This window comes from Phocoena phocoena, chromosome X (assembly GCF_963924675.1).
Source record: "Phocoena phocoena chromosome X, mPhoPho1.1, whole genome shotgun sequence".
NCBI classification, from domain to species: Eukaryota; Metazoa; Chordata; class Mammalia; order Artiodactyla; family Phocoenidae; genus Phocoena; species Phocoena phocoena.
Window position 1 is genome coordinate 52278271 of NC_089240.1, and position 21415 is coordinate 52299685.

A 21415-nucleotide genomic window follows, 5' to 3' on the forward strand; every position below is an offset into this window, starting at 1 on the left:
GACCTAGAGTCTGTCATACAGAGTGAAGTAAGTCAGAAAGAGAAAGACAAATACCGTATGCTAACACATATATATGGAATTTAAGAAAAAAAATGTCATGAAGACCCTAGGGGTAAGACAGGAATTAAAGACACAGACCTACTGGAGAACAGACTTGAGGATATGGGGGCGGGGAAGGGTGAGTTGTGACAAAGCGAGAAAGAGGCATGGACATATATACACTACCAAACGTAAGGTAGATAGCTAGTGGGAAGCAGCCACATAGCACAGGGAGATCAGCTCAGTGCTTTGTGACTGCCTGGAGGGATAGGGAGGGTGGGATGGAGGGAGATGCAAGAGGGAAGAGATATGGGAACATATGTATATGTATAACTGATTCACTTTGTTATAAAGCAGAAACTAACACACCATTGTAAAGCAATTATACCCCAATAAAGATGTTAAAAAAAAAAATTGCCTACCCTGGGGACAATGATAGTGGCTGTCAGTAATAGAAAGAGCTGTCAGTAATTGAGGCAAGACAAAAAAGTGAGCTGTGCTTTCCCATCATGGAGGATCATCAGAACCCTGAGACGGAGAGGAGAGATCAGAGGACTTGGAGTCAAGCTGACTTAAGTTCAGAGTCACTTTATCCCAAAGATCCTCAGTTTCTTCATCTGGAAAACGGGGCTAATAATGCCTACTTTTTCAGGGGTACCATAAAAATGAAATGAAGGAACTTATATAGAATGACTGGTACTGAATAAGTTCTCGAAAAAAAGAAGGGATAGTTCCTAGCTTTTGTTTAATTAAGCATTTTAATTTTTTCTAGTTCAGGAAAATGAGAAAATAAAGCTTCATTTCATATTCAGATTGATCCCCAAGGTATTTTTCTTTTTTAAATACTTTATGGTTCAAAAAGAGAATAACTATCTGAATCTTCTGTCTAGGTTCAGTTTGAAGTTGTCCATTCTGATTTGGGGTTCCTGATTTCACAAATGCTCCCAAACCAATGAAAGAATTGTTATGCACATAACCCTAATATATTTAGACATATTAATAAATTCTACAAATTTACTATTGTCCAACTGTTTCTAAATTGTTAGTAAAGTTTAGTTTTTCTCTTTTATTTAAGTGAAAATAAAGGAAACAGAGGTTCTATTTTTACCTGTACCCAATGCGCTATCTTTGGACATGACTGCCTTAAATTATTCACTCCTAAACCTTAAGTCTTTTAAGACCATTTGCCAACTGTCATCAGGGACACCTGGGTATCTGTTCATTTCCCACCACCCTAAGTGAACTTTAGCATGGAAACAAGCCTAGGAATATGCAAGCACATAGCCTATGGCTTCTCAGTCTCACAACGAGAGTGGATGAGGTCAGGGAGTTTGTAGTTAAAGGCAGTTTTACCTTTTTGTTTCGGGACTTTTCTCACAGTCATTGCAGCCTGCCTCTTCTGATTTTCAGAAATTTCAAAGCCTATAACATAAAAAATACATGACTTTGTTATGAGAAACATAGACCTTTCTTAAATGTATAAATTAGTACAACTTTTCTGGAAGAGTAATTTTGCCAAGATATATCAGAAGTTTTGAAAAGCAGAAAAAGGAAAGTGGTCAGAATCTTGGACAAAGACTTACAACAATGCATTTCAATGTATAGAAGGGCAAAAAAGTGAGATCATGAGTTAAGAGGCTGTTAAATGGAGAATGGTTGAATAAAATATAGTATAAAGTGGAAAAATATTTCACAACCAAAAGCAAAAACACAAAGAAAAGGAAAAAAAATGAGTCAAAGATAAGTGATTAAAACAGAAAATGTATAGAGACTTAATGAAACTTTCAGGAGAAAAAAAAAATTGAATGGCACAAAGTAAGTAATTAATGAAATAACCAAGATGTCTGTGCAAGTTCTTTGTGAATTTTTTAATTGAGTTACTTGGTTTTTGGCTAATTGAGTTGTAGGAGATCCTTATATATTTTGGAAATTATCAGATATATGGTTTGCAAATATTTTCTCCCATTTAATAGGTTGTCTTTTGTTCTGTTGTTTCTTTCCTTTGCTGTGCATAAGCTTTTTCGTTGTAGGTAGTCCCACTTGTCTATTTTTGCTTTGCTGTCCATGTTTTTGGTGTCATATCCAAGAAATCATTGCCAAAGAACAATGTCAAGAAGTATTTCTCCAATGTTTTCTTCTAGTATTTTTACAGTCTCCAATCATATGTTTAAGCCTTCAGTTCACTTTGAACTGATTTTCATGTATGGTATAAGGTAGGAGTTCAATTTCATTCTTTTGCATGTGGATATCCAGTTTTCACAACACCATTCATTGAAAAACTATCCTTTCCCAATTGTGTATTCTTGGGACCCTTGTTGAAGATATGTTGAATATATACATGTAGGTTTATTTCTGAACTCCCTATCCTATTCCATTGGTCTATATGTCTGTCTTTATGCCAGCACCATACTGTTTTAATTACTGTAGCTTTGTAATATATTTAGAATCAGGAATTGTGATGCCTCCAGCTTTGTTCTTCTCTCTCATGGGTGTATTGTGGATCCCTGTGAATTTTAGGATTGTCCTTTTTTTCAGTTTCTGTAAAAACTGTCATTGGAGTTTTAATAGGATCATATTGAGTCTACAGATGGCTTTCAGTAAAATGGATATTTTATCAACATTGTCTTCTGTTCCATGAACACAGAATGTCTATTTATTTGTGTCTTCTTTAATTTCTTTCAGCAATATTTTGTAGTTTTCCATGTACCAGTCTTTTACCTCCTTGGTTAAGTTTATTCCTAAGTATTATATTCTTTCTGATGCAACTGTAAATGGGATTGTTTGCTTAATTTCTTTTTCAGAGAGGTTGTTGTTAGTGTATAGAAACACAACTTCTTTTTTGTGTTGACTTTGTATCCTACTAATTTACTGAATTCATTTATCAGATGTAAGAGCTTTTGGTGGAGTCTTTAGGGTTTTCTATACATGAGATGATGTCATCTGGAAACAGGAATAATTTTACTTCTTCCTTCCTGATTTGGAGGCATTAATTAATTAATTAAGCCTAATTGCTCTAGCTAGGACTTCCACTACTATTTTGGCTAGAAGTGTTGAAACTGGGCATCCTTCTTGTACCTGATCTTAGAGAAAAAGCTTTCAGCTTCTCCCCATTAACTATGATGTTAGCTGTGAGCCTTCCATACATGGCCTTTATTATGTTGAGGTAAATTCCTTCTATACCTTGATAGTTTTTATCATAAAAGGGTGTTGAATTGTGTCAAATGATTTTTCTGCCTCTATAAAGATGATCGTGTGATTTTTTTCCTTCATTTTGTTAGTGTGGTGTATCACATTAATTGATTTACATATATTGAACAATCCTTGTATCCCAGGGATAAATCCCACTTGGTCATGGTGTATGATCCTTTTATTGTACTGTTGAATTTTGTTTACTAGTGTTTTATTGAGGATTTTCCCATGTATTTTGTTAGGGATATTGGCCTGCAGTTTACTTTTCTTTTAGTGGAAGTCTTAATGTTGTTAAATGCCCATTCACATCCAAAGTCATCTACAGATTCAATGCAATCCAATCAAAACCCCAATGGCATTTTTTTAAAGAAACAGAAAAATCAATCCTAGAATTCATGTGGAAACACAAAAGACCCATAATAGCTAAAGCAATCTTGAGGGAGAAGAACAAAGCTGGAGGCATCACAATTCCTGTTTCAAAATATACTATGAAGCTACAGTAATTAAAACAGTATGGTGCTGGCATAAAGACAGACATATAGACCAATTGAACATGAGGGAGAGCCCAGAAGAAACCCACACATATACAGTCAACATATCTTTGACAAGGCTGCCAAGAGTACACAATGGGGAAAATATAGTTTACTTAACAAATGGTTGTGTGAAAACTGGATATCCACATGAAAAGGAACGAAATTGAACTTCTACCTTACACCATACATGAAAATCAATGCAAAGTGCACTGAAGACTTAAATGTATGACTTGAAACTGTAAAACTCCTAGAAGAAAAGAGGGAAAAATCTTCTTGACAATGATGTCTTGGATATGATACCAAAAGCATAGGCAACAAAGCAAAAGTAGAAAAATAGGACTACATCAAACTAAAATGTTTCAGCACAGCAAAGGAAAGAAACAACAGATTAAAAATGCAATCTATGCAATGGGAGAAAATATTTGCAAACCATATATCTGATAAGGGGTTAATTTCCAAAATATATAAGAAACTTCTATACTCAATAGCAAAAAAACAAATAACTTGATTAAAAATAATGGGCAGGGGCTTCCCTGGTGGCGCAGTGGTTGAGAGTCCGCCTGCCGATGCAGGGGATGAGGGTTCGCGCCCCGGTGTGGGAAGATCCCACATGCCGTGAAGCGGCTGGGCCCGTGAGCCATGGCTGCTGAGCCTGCGCATCCGGAGCCTGTGCTCTGCAACGGGAGAGGCCACAACAGTGAGAGGCCCGCGTACCGCAAAAAAAAAAAAAATAAAATAATGGGCAAAGGACTTGCATAGACATGTACTCAAATAAGTCATATAAATGGCCAACAGGTATATAAAAAAGGACATCACTAATCATCAGGGAAATGCAAATCTAAGCCATAATAAAATATCACCTCACTCCTGTTTAGAGAGCTATTATCAAAGAAACAAAAGATAATAAGTATTGGCAGGAATGTGGAGAAACTGGAACCACAGTAAACTGTTGGGAATTAAAATGATTTAGTCATTATGGGAAACATTATGGAGGTTCCTCATAAAATTAAAAATAGAACTAACATATGATCCAGTAACCCACTTCTTGGTATATATCCAAAATAACTGAAATCAGGATCTTGAAGAGATATCAGTACTCTTAGCTTCATTGCAGCATTATTCCCAATTGCCATGATATGGAAACAATCTAAATGTCTGAGGATGGATAAAGGGATAAAGAAAATGTGGTATGTATTTTTGTATACACACACACACATACACACACACACACACACACACACACACACACACAGAGGAATATTATTCAGCCCTAAAAAGGAAGGGAATTCTGCCATATGTGACAACATGGATGAATCTGGAGGACATTTGCTAATTAAAATAATGCCGTCACAGAAGGACAAATCCTGTATTTGTATGAATATGAAGTATCTAAACTAGTCAAACTCATAGATACAGAGAGCAGAATGGTGATTCTAGAGGCTGGAAGGAGGGAAAAATGGGAAGCTACTTTTCTATAGCTATAAAGTTCCATTTACACAAGATATGAATAAGTCCTAGAGACTTGTTGTACAACAATGAGCCTATGGCTAACATTACTATATTGTGCCCTTAAAAATTTGTGAAAAGTATAGAGCTCATGGTAAGTGTTTTTGCCACTTAAAAAAAAAAAAACAAGAAAGGCTGAGGTCTCCCCCAAGAGAAGAAATTTTGCCTCACAGCTTCAGACTTACAAGCCCTATAGATGACAGCTTTGGCCTATCCCCATGAGTTCAAGCCTGCCCATGATCTTTGATTCCTGACTGCCTTGGAGTTGCTTAGCCAGGCTTCACAATCACATAAGGCAATTCCTTATAATAAATCTCTTAATAATAATGCATCTCCTATTGGTTATGCTTCTCTTGTTGAACCCTGACTGATACAATGAGTTATATTAGATTCTGTATTCTTCAACTGGAGAGTTACTTATGATAAATTATGTTTGAAAAAGCAAGTTACAGAGTAATATGTATAAAAAAAAAAAGCAAGTTGAAAAAGCAAGTTAAAGAAAAAGCAAGTTACAGAGTAATATGTATAATATAATGTATAGTATAATATAATTTTTCTAAAAAAAATAAAGTCTTATGTGTATATATGTTTATATGAGCTTAAGATTAGTACAGAAAGAGGCACACCTAATTAATACTGATTATCTCACACAGCTTAGGAGCAACAGAGAAGGAAAAAGAGTGCTAAACTTTATTACATTTCCATATGTGTTTAAACATTTATTATGACCATGTATTTATTTTATAATTAAAAAATAAAAAACAAAAATTATGGTAAATCCATATGACAACCATAAAACATAATAATTAAAATAGTAAATGATTTAGAGAAATGATAATGATATAATTTTTAGTGAAAAATAAGGACATAAAATTATATCTATCCATCAAGAAGTGGCAGAAGTTGAAGGAGACAGATATAAAGATTCAGCCACCCTAGTTTTTTTTTGTTGTTGTTTTTAGACACATAGAAAAAAAAAGATGGGAAGGAAATATATCAAAATGTTTACAAAAGTTATCTCTGGGTAGTATGTTCATGTGTGATTTTTAGTTTTTTTCTTGTATTTTTTGTGTTTCTTTCCCCAAAATTGCTTACAATGAAAATGATTTACTGTTATAATCAGACCAAAAACCTTAATATTTTTAAAAAGATGAACATAAGCTGTCAGGAAGTAATTTCTGGAAGATTTTATATTGTGTGGGAACCAGAGGGAATGGTATGAATCTTCAAACTGATCTAGGGTTTGCCAAAAGCACACTAAGGCAATTCCTCTAATAGCACTAACAACCTAGACAGGGTCAGAAGTTGCTGGCGCCTGCCATTGGGAGAAGCAGCCAGTAGCATTTCTGTAATGATTCCACATTATGTCCCAAAGCAGTGCCCATAGACTGAAAGCAAATTGACTCCAATGGGACTTAAAGTGAATTATCAATATGCACTCTACCCTAAACCTGAGAAGACTAGGATAAGACTAAGCAGTGTCTTTCTGATTATCCTTCCTTGCCTCTGGACCATTTCAATCGTTAACACTTCAGATAGGAGAATACATTTGCACCAGGACTCAAATGGTAGGCCCATTTTTCTAGAGGCAGTTTCTACCAACTTGAACATACAGGTGTTTTAAGGTATAATTCTCCTCCCTTATAAGTGAGTCAAAACCAGAAATTCTTGTGTCTTCTCATGAAATTTCAATGCCTGGCTGTTTGGTATTTTTATGCCAGAAAGGCAGGACGATGAGTAAGAGACCAGATAGTACTTTGTAAACCACAAAGCTAAAGCCTAAATCCCACAGTTGGAAAGCAGCATAAAAAGTATCTCTACCAGCTATATTCCCTTTGGAAAGGAAAACAACTTATTTCAAGCCAATGAGTATAGTTTAGTATGATGCTAAATCGTGCAAGTGGTCATGGTTTTAGACCCTGTTATATTTTCTAAATTTACTTTAAAAGACTTTCATAAAGAGTGCATGATATATACATGCACATTAATTTTAATCTATATTCTAGGGACATTTAGTTAACATCTAAAATGCCCTAATCTGGAATATACACTCAAGAGGAGCAGTTCAGTCACCTTAATGCAGGAGGCCTAATTAGCCTAATACATGTTAAAAATGAATTTTCACTGATAAAAAAAGAATGCTGTGCAAGATGTGCCCTGGCCACAAAAGTCTTACAGACACTTTAGCCCTCACAAGAACTAGGTATAAGAATTCAGTGAACCCTACAACCTATACATACACTTCAGAAGGAAGCCTGAAGTTTAAGATTGAAAATGGGTACTATATTTTGGCCCTTGTCAGAGGATTTTGTCACTAGACTCTGACTAGGAACTTAGCTGAATCCTATATGTTACCAAATCTGCCTCGACTAACCTAACCTTTTTACAGAAGATGCTGTTTGTTATGTATCTAAGGAGTTGGGACTTCACTGAAAATACAGAACAGGCTCTATGACTGCTTTTGTGTTTGTTTGCTAATAAATTTTTGTATGTTTGGGAGAATCGAGCCTGAGGTTTTATTTCAGTGTAATAATCTTATCTAGTAATGAGAATGTAGGGGAGACCAACCTCTATCACTTAACCTTGACTAATAGAAACTATTGGTATCTACCAAAAATAACCTAATAATAGGGGACCACCAAAGTGGATTAGGTTAGTTTGCAACAAAAATCTTCTCTGCCTCTGAAAAAATGAAAACTAATTTAACTCACTATATTCTTCATAGCCATATTCTTTCTCCTCTCAGGTCACTTACCGATTTTTTCATCTTCCTGCACCATTTTCCTCTCTTCTCTGAAAGCCCTGAGCCAGCGTATCTTCTCCTCCAACTTCTTGGCAAAGAATAGGTGAATCTCCTCAGTTTCCTTGTTATGAAGCTTGAAGGCATTTTTCATGCTGACATTGAAGTCATCATCTCTGCCATCTTCAATGTCAACTACCTCATATTTATCCATATCAATGCGGCCTTTGTAGTACAGGATGTCTCTCCGGATCAGGTCCTAGGTAGGAAGAAAGAGAAGGCTTTTTGTTGAAGGTATGTGGAGAGTGGGTACCAGGAGACTCGGCACATGGGCGTAGCAGGATGCTAACGTTGCCATTGTTCTGGAGTATCAATGAGGGGTGGTTTGGTCTAAATTTGGGCAGGTTAGCTTAGTGTATGACACTAATAGTTGGTTAACTAGATGCTCTTAGAGAAAGCCTCTGGCCTACATCCATAGAGTTTGTCTCAGACCTCAGCCTAAATCCATGTATGTGTTTGCAAGACTGCTGATGGGAAGTAGGAAGCAGTAAGTCACACAAGCACAGTTAGCAAGGGCTTTTCCTCTTTCACAATATTTGCAAGCCTTCCAGAAATATGAAATGAATTGGTTGGTTGCGTGCAGTATACTCAGGAATCCAAGCAAGCCAATGAGACTTACATATCAGAGGGGAGATGAGTGATAATAGTAGCTAGGTGTCCACAGGCTGCTGGCCAGGAAAGATTACTTAGGGAAGGTTGAACATTTAGCACTCTGGAGAGTTTTGGAGAAGGCCTAGTCTAGCAGGAGAAATGGGGGGAAAGTGAATATAAAGCTTCATCTATTGGCATGAATGAATCTCACAAATCTTATTCTGTGAGAAAAATAAAAGTTGTAGTTGGATACAAATAGTATATTTCCTATCTGTTATGATTTTTGTTTTGTTCTTGGGTACACAGAATTGAATCCCAATTCTTAGTCCATGAGACACTCATCATTACTCAATGCATAGTGCTCTGATTTCTCTATTTATTTACTTACTTACTTTTAATGATGTATTAACTTTCGGTGAACCCACTGCTCATTCCAAAAGCTACGACGCCAAGGCAACCTCCATATTGAATCACATGCTCATCATTCCCCTGGTTTCTTTTCTATATAGCTTTATCTCATCTATATCTATTCCATTTATATAAGGTTTAAAAACATACAAAACAATGCCATCTAATGTTTAGGCATACATACATATGTACAATAATTATGTAAAAATATACAACAATGATACATGCCAAATTCAAGAGAGTACAGAGAGGAGAATGGGGACAAGTGAGAAAGAAGGAAAAGGAATGGAAAAAAAGAGGGAGAGGATAAAGACTGTATTTGTAATGATTTATTTCTTAAGTTGGATAGTAAGTGTTCATTATATTGTTTTTATATCTTTTTGAATATCAAGAATTTCATAAGTTAAAAAAAGAAAAACAGAGGGGTGGATGAAATGAACTGTGGGTCTGTGGAATGTAAGGTCTGATAAGTAACTGTCTCACAATGGTCTTTCAGCCCCATCTCCTCTCAGCACTGCCCTCAGCTTCCCTTGAAAACACACCTACTGCTGCATGTGATGTGGCTGAGTCTGTCCAAGGAGGGCCCCAGTGAGCCCTGCTCTGACAGATATCTTCTACTAGTAGCAGGGGCCCTTTCTGGCCAACTCTCCCTCCTCTCTACTTATATTTGGCCTTCTAGACTATCTGATAGAGTCAGAAATGTTCATTAATTTTAGTACCATTACATGGTCTGGTTAAACTATTCCCATTTTACTGAATTGTCTGACATGCCTCACAGTTCGCAGCTGCAGGCTACCTGCAAAGAATTTGCCTTTGGCCACTCACATTCCCAGTCCTAACTCTTCACACTGCATGGTAAACTCCACTTTTCTGTAGGGCTGGGGAAGGCTGTCTTTAAGGATTCCCAGCATAGCTCTATCAATCTCAAAGCCCCAGGCTGGGAAATACAGGTGCTGATAAATTGCTTTGCAAAAAATAACAATCATGGTGTTCTTCTTCCTTTCATAGTGATTATGCATATAAATAGGCTTTCGAGTACAGATGGGTTCTGATCTGTTGGGTAACCTTGGCATCAAGTTTATAGGAGAGAGAGTTCTGCTGTATGGAGTGGGACAATGTAGCTCCAAGCTTGTTTCAGAGCCTGGATTCCTTTCACCATGCTCAAAGTGGACAAGCTCAGTCCTGCCAAAAGGATGTGGTGGCGCCCATGCACTGACTTCCATAATCCCCAGGAACACTTTGTGAAACATATGCATAAAAAGTAGGCCCTGTCAGGCTAATATAACTACAAAAGCAGAACAAGCTGAGGAGAATGGATCAATGTAAACTACTTTGATCTTGTAAAGTCTTGAAACCTGCCTTACAATACATAATACAAATACACACAGACCTGGACCACACAGCTAATAGGTGGGTGTCCACCTGGCTAGAACATGGGCAGGCTCAACCTCCCTCTATTCCTAACTTCAGCCTGCAGCTTCCTTTCCCTCTGAGTTGGAACGTCATAATCATTGTTAGCCTTCAAAATCCTTACTAGTTTCCAAAAATGGAAAGAATGTATACAATCTCGGAGCTAAATTTAAAGCATCAACTGAACCTCCTATTGTTTCTTTAGGTATTTATCGATAATAAGGAAAGAGAAAGAATTCAATGTTTGTGGCATGGGAGCAGGGCTAGAAGGATGTGTCATTAAAATTCTCCCTTTGCCTGCTCTTTCTGGCTCCCCAGAGCGTTGAATGTGAGTTTTCAGGCATCAGATTAGTCATAAAGCCAAGTGTAGAAATGTGATAGGAATGATTAAGAACGATCCACTGTTCAGAAAATCCAACCAGAAAGGGTAGCTAAGGCCACCAAGTAGCATGGAATGGTGGAAATAACATGAGTTAGAGCCTGAAGTTCTGAGTTTGAATCCTAGCTGCTTAACCTACTAGCTGTGTTGTACTGGGCAAATGAATTAACCTCACTGAGCCTCGATTTCCTCAACTATAAAACTAAGAGAGTCATTCTCACCTTGTAAAATTGTAAAGCTCAAATCTAAACATGCAGTTTCCAGGTCATGAGGCCAGCCTTGTCTGATAAACATGGTGCTGCGCTTTCTTTCTTCTAGATCAGTGTTTCATAGCTCTTTAAAACTCCTTTTGATAAATCTAAAAATCCCACTGCCTCCTTTAATTCATTTAAACTTTCAAAATAAGTTAAATATTGTGACTGAAAAAAAACAAAGCAAAAGTAATTCTGAATATTTTAAAATTTACATAGCTACCCCACTGTCTCTGGAAATTCCATATACCCTTTCAGTGTAGGGGTGGTGGTAGTGGTGGGTGGCAAATACTGTTTGCCACTCACTCACCAAAATCACAGATCTATACTTAGGTTCACACTAACGTCCCCTCCCTGCCCCCAAAGAAGCCTCCTATTTCAATCCTTCCAGCCTTCAAGATCAAAGTCATACATTCTTCTTCCTCAAAGCAGCCTTCCCTGATTGCACCATCCAGCTCAAGTTACTATGGTTTTCCTTTTTTGAATGCTAGCACTGACTATGAAGACCCTTATACAATTGGCACTCAGTTACCACACTAGTGAATTTGCATTAGTTCTGTTTTACAGCTTTTAATTTTGTCTGTCCATTCAGGTTGTGCCCAGCACTGAGCCTTCCTTGGTCTTTCCTCACTTAGGAGTTATCCAGGGAAGGACAGCTGATAAAGCTTCAGAGGTTTTTCTGCTCAGCTTCTACACATAACAAGGGGGCAAAGCCCTCCTGAGCCTTAGTTACCTGTGGTACTACTGAGACCAGAATGCCCACATGCCAATTGTTAATGGTGGCCTGAGTGCTTTCAAAGGGACATGGTGAATAGGTGCTCACCACAGATGCTATTTGGGTCATCACAAGTTATCTGCCTAAATGGGATTGTTTCTAATAGGATGGCAGCCTTCCTCCATTTCCTTTCCACTCATCCAAGTTGGAGGAGATTAAGGCAGCTAGTGCTTCTCTAGTAGGGCCCTGGCAGTCTGCAGCCAAGCACTCTGGCCCTGGCCCTGGCCCTAGCCATAGGCCCAGCAAGGAGCCCACACCCGTCCCTCACGTTACATGACTGAAACAGCTGGGAGCTGTTTGAATTTGGCCTCACTGGGTAGTCATGGGGTTTAATAAAACACTGCAGGACATTTTATACAAATGACAGATGCTACAATCTGGAGAATGCAACTCTTCAGGATTGCAGCCTGCCTCACTTGCTTGTCAGTAAGGTTCTCCCTAGTTCTTTGGAGGGGGCCCTGGCTACTCACCCCTAGCCTGACAACCTGGTTTTATCTCAGATATTAGGGAAGGCACATGGTGCTGGGACTGGATTTGTCTTTATCATTATTGTATGCCAGCATCTACAGTACATACTTAATAATAACAAAATAATAACAACAACAATGGCAACAGTGAACACTTAACCAACATACATTATGCGCCAGACATTATTCTAAATGCTTTGCATTTCCCCCCAGCTTTACTGAGGTATAATTGACAAAATTGTATATATTTAAGGAGTAATATGTGATGCTTTGATATATGTATGCATTATGAAATGATCACCACAATCAAGCTAATTAACATACCCATCATCTCACATAGTTACCTTTTTTTGTGTGATGAGAACACTTCAGATCTATTTTCTTAGCAAATTTCAATTATACAATACAGTGTTGTTAACTATAGTCACCATTTGTACATTAGCTCTCCAGAAGTTATTTGTCCTACGTAACTGAAAGTTTTTACCCTTTGACCAACATATCCCCATTTCTGCCACCCCCATGAGTCCACGGCAACCACCATTCTACTCTCTACCTTTATGAGTTGGCCTGTTTCACATTCCATATATAAGTGAGATAATACGGTATTTGTCTTTCTGTCTTATTTTACTTAGCATAGTGTCCTCCAGGTTCATCCATGTTGTTGGATATGGCAGGCTTTCCTTAGTTTTTAATGCTGAATAATATTACATTGTGTGTGTGTGTGTGTGTGTGTGTGTGTGTATGACGTTTTCTTTATGTGTTCATGCATTGGCAGCTACACTTTGCATTTATTAACTTAAATCATTCTCACAACAATCCTACAAGTTAGGTTCTGGTATAACCCGATTTTATGAGGAACTGTGGACATAGAGCAGTTAAGAAACCTGCCGAGGAATAAAAGCTACCATTTATGGCACTGCTGGGCTTTGAGACTAGGCTATCTGGCTCTAAAAATCTGTGATTGTTTTAACCACTGTGTATACTGCCTCCCAATAAAAATGTGCTGAACGAATGATTAGTAACACTGCATATACAGTAATCAATGGCTAATATTTATTAAGTTTACTGTGTGCCAGGCACTGCAACTGTACTGTCTCATTTACCCCTCACAACCTCCCTTCCATGTAGATACTATTATGGTTCCCATTTTGCAAATGAGGGGATAATAAAAGGCACAGAGAATTTGTCCAAGGTCACACAACTGATGGGAAAAAGGAAATTGGTGGCCTCTTGTCTGGCCCTAGAACCCATGCTCTTGACATTATACTTTACTACTTCCCAATACTTCAGGTGATTCTCCTCAAAGCCTCCTGAGATGAATTCTGTCATCAGCCTGATTTGACACTGATAAAATTAAGGAGTTAAAGAACTGGCCCAAAGTTAGATAAACTAGTAAGAGACAAAGTCTAGGACTCAGGTGTCCTGGTTTTACAACCCCTGGTTTTAAAGCAGAAATCTTCTTTCTGCTCTATTCCATCACTGATGCTACTGTTGCATTCCTGAGTTGTCCTGAATGGCTCATTCTCCAAGTCTGGCCCTTTAGTGCACAAAGAAATGGTCCAAATGCAGAAAGTTCCATGAATAGAAGAAATCCTCTCTCCAGCATCTTTATACTCTGTTTAGTTCTGATTCTCCCAGTATATGGTGAAAGTGACATAAATACTGAGCAGTTATGACACAGGGGACAACAGAGCATGTTCAGACTGGCACAATTGATGATAAATGGGGAAAAGGCTGTTAGGGGCAACTGCAGTGTTGTAGGAATATTGGCGGATGATTGATTGAAGAGAGGTAAAAGGGGCTCTCCTCTCTTCCCCAGTAAAAAGTGAAAGGGAAGAAATGAAAAAAGAGATAAATTCCCCAAAGCAACAAAGTAATGTTCAATATAATCATCTCAGGAGGAAAATAACAAAATACATTATTAACCAAAATAGCAGGGCAATAAGATTCAGGGGAGCAGAGACATTAAGGACACCATAAAGGACAAGAAGAAAGAGAAAAAAGAGTCTTATCAGGTTTTTCAAAAGAAAAGTGACAAACAAAGAGGGAAGCGGCAAAAATTAAAGATCACATAATTAGAAGCCAATGGTGTCATTTCACACCTACTATAATGGTCACTTAAAAAGTATCTTCATATATATATTCACACACATACATGCACACTCTGAAACAAGCTACAATTTCTTCAAGCTGTTCTAAGTGGTGCATGCAATCACAACTTCCAATGTGCAAAATGGGGAAGTTTTGGCTTAACTTATTGGGAATTAAGAGAATCTTAAGACTGGATGAGAATTTAGTAACTGGGCCAAATGATCTCAGGGATCAGATGGGTCTATCAATCTCTCTTATACTATTTCTGGCAGGAAATCATCTAGCACATTTGGGGGTACATCTAGTGACAGAGACCTCACTATCTTACAAGGCTGCTTAGTCCTTTATTGGGGTGGGAGAAGACTAAGATTAACAAGTACCCACTAGGTGTCAGGCCCTCTATCAGGCACTTTACATGCATTGACTTCATTTAATCTTCACAACAATCCTGTAGAGTAGTTATTATCTTCATTTTACAGATGATAAAGTGAAGGTGGAGAAAGTGAAGTCATTTGCTTGAAGTCATGTAGTTAGTGAGCACTGGAACTAATGAGCCCAAAATTGTCTGAACATAAATTTTATGCTTTTGTACCACTCCACATTGCTTCTATCTGCAAGGAAACTGAAGAAAATCTGAAGTGCCAGGGTAAAATCCTGATATCTTCTGTCTAGTGCAACCCTCTCATCAACTAGTCTAGTTACTGGCAAGACAGAAGCTGGATTTTACGTGACATGACCTGCTCTTAGGAAACCAATGGAGACTCCCTGTCACTGTACCTCCTTTTAAATGTTCACAACTCTTTAATAATCTATTATAGGAGGGACTGTAAAGATGGCAGAGGAGTAAGATGTGGAGATCACCTTCCTTCCCACAAATACATCAAAAATACATCTACATGTGGAACAACTCCTACAGAACACCAACTGAATGCTGGCAAAAGATCTCAGACTTCCCAAAAGGCAAGGAACTCCCAAGGTACCTGGGTAGGGCAAAAGAAAAAAGAAAAAGCAGATACAAAAGAATAGGGATGGGACCTGCACCTCTGGGAAGGAGCTTGAAGGAGGAAAGGTTTCCACACACTAGGAAGTCCCTTCACTAGCTGAGATGGGAGGTGGGTGGGGGGGAAGCTTCAGAGCCATGGAGGAGAACACAGCAATAGGGGTGCAGAGGGCAAAGCAGAGAGATTCCCACACAGAGGATCGGTGCCGACCAGCACTCACCAGCCTAAGAGGCTTGTCTGCTCACTGGCCAGGGTGAGTGGGGCTGGGAGCTGAGGCTTGGGCTTTGGAGGTCAGAACCCAGAGAGAGAACTGGGGTTGGCTATGTGAACACAGCGTGAAGGGGGCTGGTGCTCCACAACTAGCCAGGAGGGAGTCTGGGAAAAAGTCTGGAACTGCCTAAGATGCAAGGGAACATTGTTTCAGGGTGAGCAAGGAGAGGGGATTCAGAGCACCATCTAAACCAGATCCAGAGATTGGCACAAGCCACGGCTATCAGCTCGGACACCAGAGATGGGCATGAAATGCTAAGGCTGCTGCTGTAGCCACCAAGAAATCTGTGTGCAAGCACAGGTCACTATCCACACTTCCCCTCCAGGGAACCTGGGCAGCCTGCCACTGCCAGGGTTCCGGGATCCAGAGAAAACTTCCCCGGGGGAACACACAGCGTGCATCAGGCTGTTGCCATGTCCCACAAGCCTCTGATGCCACAGGCTTGTGCTGCATTCCGTACCCCTCCCTCCCCTGGCCTGAGTAAGCCAGAGCTCCCTAATAAGCTGCTACTTTAACCCCGTCCAGGCTGGGTGGGGAACAGACGCCCTCAGGTAACCTATGCGCAGAGGCGGGGCCAAATACAAAGCTGAACCGCAGGAGCTGTGCAAACAAAGAAGAGAAAGGGAAATCTACCCCAGCAGCCTCTTGAGCAGCAGATTAAATCTCCACAATCACCTTCATGTACGCTGCATCTGTGGAATACCTGAATAGACAACAAATCATCCAAAAATTGAGGTGGTGGACTTTGGGAGCAACTGTAGACTTGGGGTTTGCTTTCTGCATCTAATTTGTTTCTGGCTTTTTCTTTATTTTAGGTTAGTATTTAGAGCTAATTATCATTGGTAGATTTGTTTATTGATTTGGTTGTTCTCTTCGTTTTTTTTGCATATATATTTTTTCCTTTTTCTCTTTTTGTGACTGTGTATGTGCATGCTTCATTGCGTGATTTTGTCTGTATAGATTTGCTTTTACCATTTGTCCTAGGGTTCTGTCTGTTGGGATATTTTCTTTTTTTGCATAAATTTTAGCACTTGTTATCATTGATGGATTTGTTTTTTGGTTTGCTTGTTCTTTCTTTCTTCTTTTATATTACTTTTTTAAAATAATATTTTTTTATTTTAATAACAATATTTTATTTTTTTTTTCTTTCTTCCTTTTTCTCCCTTTCCTTCTGAGCCAAGTGGCTGACAGGGTCTTAGTGTTCGGGCTGGGTGTAAGGCCTGAGCCTCTGAGGTGGGAGAGCTGAGTTCAGCACACTGGCCCACCAGAGAACTTCCAGCCCCACGTAATATAAAAAAGCGAAAGTTTTCACAGAGATCTCCATCTTAACACTAAGACCCAGATCCACTCAACAACCAGCAAGTTACAGTGCTGGACACTCTATGCCAAACAACTTTTAAGACAGGAACACAACCCCACTCACTAGAAGAGAGGCTGCCTAAAATCACAGTAAGGTCACAGACACCAAAAATCACACCATCGGACGTGGTCTTGCCTACCAGAAAGACAAGATACAGTCTCACCCACCACAAGACAGGCACCAGTCCCCTACACCAGGAATCCTACACAACCCACTCAAGCAAATTTACTCACTGAGGGCAGACACCAAAAACAACAGGAACTATGAAACTGCAGCATGCAAAAAAGAGACCCCAAACACACTAAGTTAAACAAAATGAGAAGACAGAGAAATACACAGCAGATGAAGGAGCAAAGTAAAACCTCACCAGACCAAAAAATGAAGAGGAAATAGGCAGTCTACCTGAAAAAGAATTCAGAGTAATGATAGTAAAGATGATCCAAAAGCTTGAAAATAAAATGGAGAAAATACAAGAAACATTTACCAAAGACCTAGAAGAACTAAAGAGCTAACAAACAATGATGAACAACACAATAAATGAAATTAAAAATCCTCTAGAAGGAATGAATAGCAGAATAATTGAGGTAGAAAAACGGATAAGTGATCTGGAAGATAAAAGAGTGGAAATAACTACTGCAGAGCAGAATAAAGAAAAAAGAATGAAAAGAATTGAGGACAAGGAACATATGTATAGCTGATTTACTTTGTTATAAAGCAGAAACTAACACACCACTGTAAAGCAAATATACTCCAATAAAGATGTAAAAAAAAAAAAAAAAAGAATTGAGGACAGCCTCAGAGACCTCTGAGACAACATTATCACACCAACTTTTGTATTACAGGGGTCTCAGAAGAAGAGAAAAAGAACGGGACTGAGAAAATATGTGAAGAGATTATAGTTGAAAACTTCCTTAATATGGAAAAGGAAATAGTCAGTCAAGTCCAGGAAGCGCATAGAGTCCCATACAGGATAAATTCAAGAAGAAACACAGCAAGACACATATTAATCAAACTAACGAAAATTAAATACAAAGAAAATATATTAAGATCAGCAAGGGAAAAACAACAAATAACATACAAGGAAACCCCCATAACGTTAACAGCTGATCGTTCAGCAGAAACTCTGCAAGCCAGAAGGGAGTGGCAGGACATATTTAATAAATTGATGAAAGAGAAAAACCTACAATCAAGATTACTCTACCCACCAAGGATCTCATTCAGATTCAATGGAGAAATTAAAAACTTTACAGAGAGGCAAAAGTGAAGAGAATTCTTCACTAAACCAGATTTACAAAAATGCTAAAGGAACTTCTCTAGGCAGGAAACACAAAAGAAGGAAAACACCTACAATAACAAAGCCAAAACAATTAAGAAAATGGTAATAGGAGGATACATATAGATAACTACCTTAAATGTAAAAGGATTAAATGATCCAAGGAAAAGACATAGAGTGGATGAATGGATACAAAAACAAGACCCGTATATATGCTGTCTACAAGACACCCACTTCAGACCTAGGGACACATACACACTGAAAGTGAGGGGATGGAAAAAGATATTCCATGCAAATGCAAATCAAAACAAAGCTGAAGTAGCAATTCTCATATAAGACAAAATAGACTTTAAAATAAAGACTATTACAAGAAACAAGGACACTACATAATGATCAAGGGATTAATCCAAGAGGAAGATATAACAATTGTAAATACATATGCAGCAAATATAGGAGCACCTCAATACATAAGGCAAATGCTAACAGCCTTAAAAATGGAAACCGACAGTAACACAGTTATAGTGGGGGACTTTAACACCCCACTTTCACCAATGGTCAGATCATGCAAAATGAAAATAAATAAGGAAACACAGCTTTAAATGATACATTAAACAAGATGGACTTAAATGATATTTATAGGACATTCCATCCAAAAACAACAAAACACACATTCTTCTCAAGTGCTCGTGGAATATTCTCCAGGATACATCATATCGTGGGTCACAAATCAAGCCTTGATAAATTTCAGAATATTGAAACCGTATCAAGTATCTTTTCCAACCACAATGCTATGAGACTAGATATTAATTACAGGAAAAAATTTGTAAAAAATATAAACACATGGAGGCTAAACAATACACTACTAAATAACCAAGAGATCACTGAAGAAATCAAAGAGGAAATCAAAAAATACTTAGAAAAAAATGACAATGAAAACACGATGACCCAAAACCTTTGGGATGCAGCAAAAGCAGTTTGAAGAGGGAAGTCTATAGCAATATAATCCTACCCCAAGAAACAAGAAAAAATCCTCAACAAAACACCAGCAAACAGAATCCAACAGCACATTAAAGGGACCATACACCATGATCAATGGGGTTCATCTCAGGAATGCAAGGATTCTTCAATATATGCAGATCAATCAATGTGATACACAATATTAAAGAACTGAAGGATAAAAACCGTATGATCATCTCAATACATGCAGAAAAAGCTTTTCAGAAATTTCAACACCCATTTATGATAAAAATATTCCAGAAAGTAGGCATAAAGGGAACTTACCTCAACATATAAAGGCCATATATGAAAAACCCACAGCCAGCATCGTTCTCAATGGTAAAAAACTGAAACCATTTCCACTAAGATCAGGAACAAGACAAGGTTGCCCACTCTCACCACTATTATGCAACATAGTATTGGAAGTTTTAGCCACAGCAATCAGTGAAAAAAAAGAAATAAAAGGAATCCAAATCAGAAAAGAAGAACTAAAACTGTCACTGTTTGCACATGACATGATACTATACATAGAGAATCCTAAAGATGCTACCAGAAAACTACTAGAGCTAGTCAATGAATTTGGTAAAGTAGCAGGATACAATATATATGCACAGTAATCACTTGCATTCCTAGACACTAATGATGAAAAATCTGAAAGGGAAAATAAGGAAACACTCTCATTTCCCACTGCAACAAAACGAATAAAATACCTAGGAATAAGCCTACCTAAGGAGACAAAAGACATGTATGAAGAAAACTATAAGACACTGATGAAAGAAATTAAAGATGATACAAACAGATGGAAAGATATACCGTGTCCTTGGATTGGAAGAATCAAAATTGTGAAAATGACTATACTACCCAAAGCAATCTACAGATTCAATGCAATCCCTATCAAACGACCTATGGCATTTTTCACAGAACCGGAACAAAAAATTTCTCAATTTGTATGGAAACACAAAAGACCCCGAATAGACAAAGCAATCTTGAGAAAGAAAAACAGTGCTGGAAGAATCAGGCTCCCTGGCTTCAGACTATACTACAAAGCTACAGTAATCAAGACAGTATGGTACTGGCACAAAAACAGAAATATAGATCAATGAAACAGGATAGAAATCCCAGAGATAAACCCACGCACATATGGTCACCTCACCTTTGATAAAGGAGGCAAGAATATGCAATGGAGTAAAGATAGCCTCTTCAATAAGTCGTTCTGGGAAAACTGGACAGCTACATATAAAATAATGAAATTCGAACACTCCCTAACACCATGCACAAAAATAAACACTAAATGGATTAAAGACCTAAATGTAAGAGCAGACACTATAAAACACTTAGAGGAAAACATAGGCAGAATACTCTATGACATAAATCACAGCAACATCCTTTTTGACCCACCTCCTTGAGAAATAGAAATAAAAATAAAAATAAACAAATGGGACCTAATGAATCTTAAAAGCTTTGCACAGCAAAGGAAACCATAAACAACATGAAAAGACAACCCTCATAATGGGAGAAAATATTTGCAAATGAAGCAACTGACAAAGGATTAACCTCCAAAATATACAAGCTACTCATGCATCTCAATATCAAAAAACAACCCAATCCAAAAATGGGCAGAAGACCTAACTAGACATTTCTGCAAAGAAGATATACAGATTGCCAACAAACATATGAAAGGATGCTCAACATCACTAATCATTAGAGAAATGCAAATCAAAAGTACAGTGAGATATCACCTCACACCCGTCAGATTGGCCATCATAAAAGAATCTACAAACAATAAATCCTAGAGAGGGTGTGGAGAAAAGGCAACCCTCTTGCACTGTTTGTGGCAATGTAAATTGATACAACCACTATGGAGAACAGTATGGAGGTTCCTTAAAAAACTGAAAATATTACTACCATATGACCCAGCTATCCCACTACTGGGCATATACCCTGAGAAAACCATAATTCAAAAAGGGTCATGTAGTACAATTCTCATTGTCGCACTATTTACAATAGCCCGGACATGGAAGCAACGTAAGTGTCCATCGACAGATGAATGGATAAAGAAGATGTGGCACATATAT

General features: G+C 38.1%; 1 protein-coding gene across 2 annotated transcripts in view; it reads right to left on the reverse strand.

Annotated features, from left to right (window-relative positions):
- Positions 1–21415, reverse strand: part of ARHGEF9 (Cdc42 guanine nucleotide exchange factor 9) — a 359889-nt gene that overhangs the window by 15575 nt on the left and 322899 nt on the right. For both annotated transcript variants that reach the window (XM_065900095.1, XM_065900096.1), the window contains 2 exons: positions 8023–8266; positions 1393–1461 (listed from right to left, as the gene is read on the reverse strand). In XM_065900095.1, coding sequence (XP_065756167.1) covers positions 1393–1461; positions 8023–8266 — 313 coding nt within the window. The remainder of the gene's footprint in view (positions 1–1392; positions 1462–8022; positions 8267–21415) is intronic.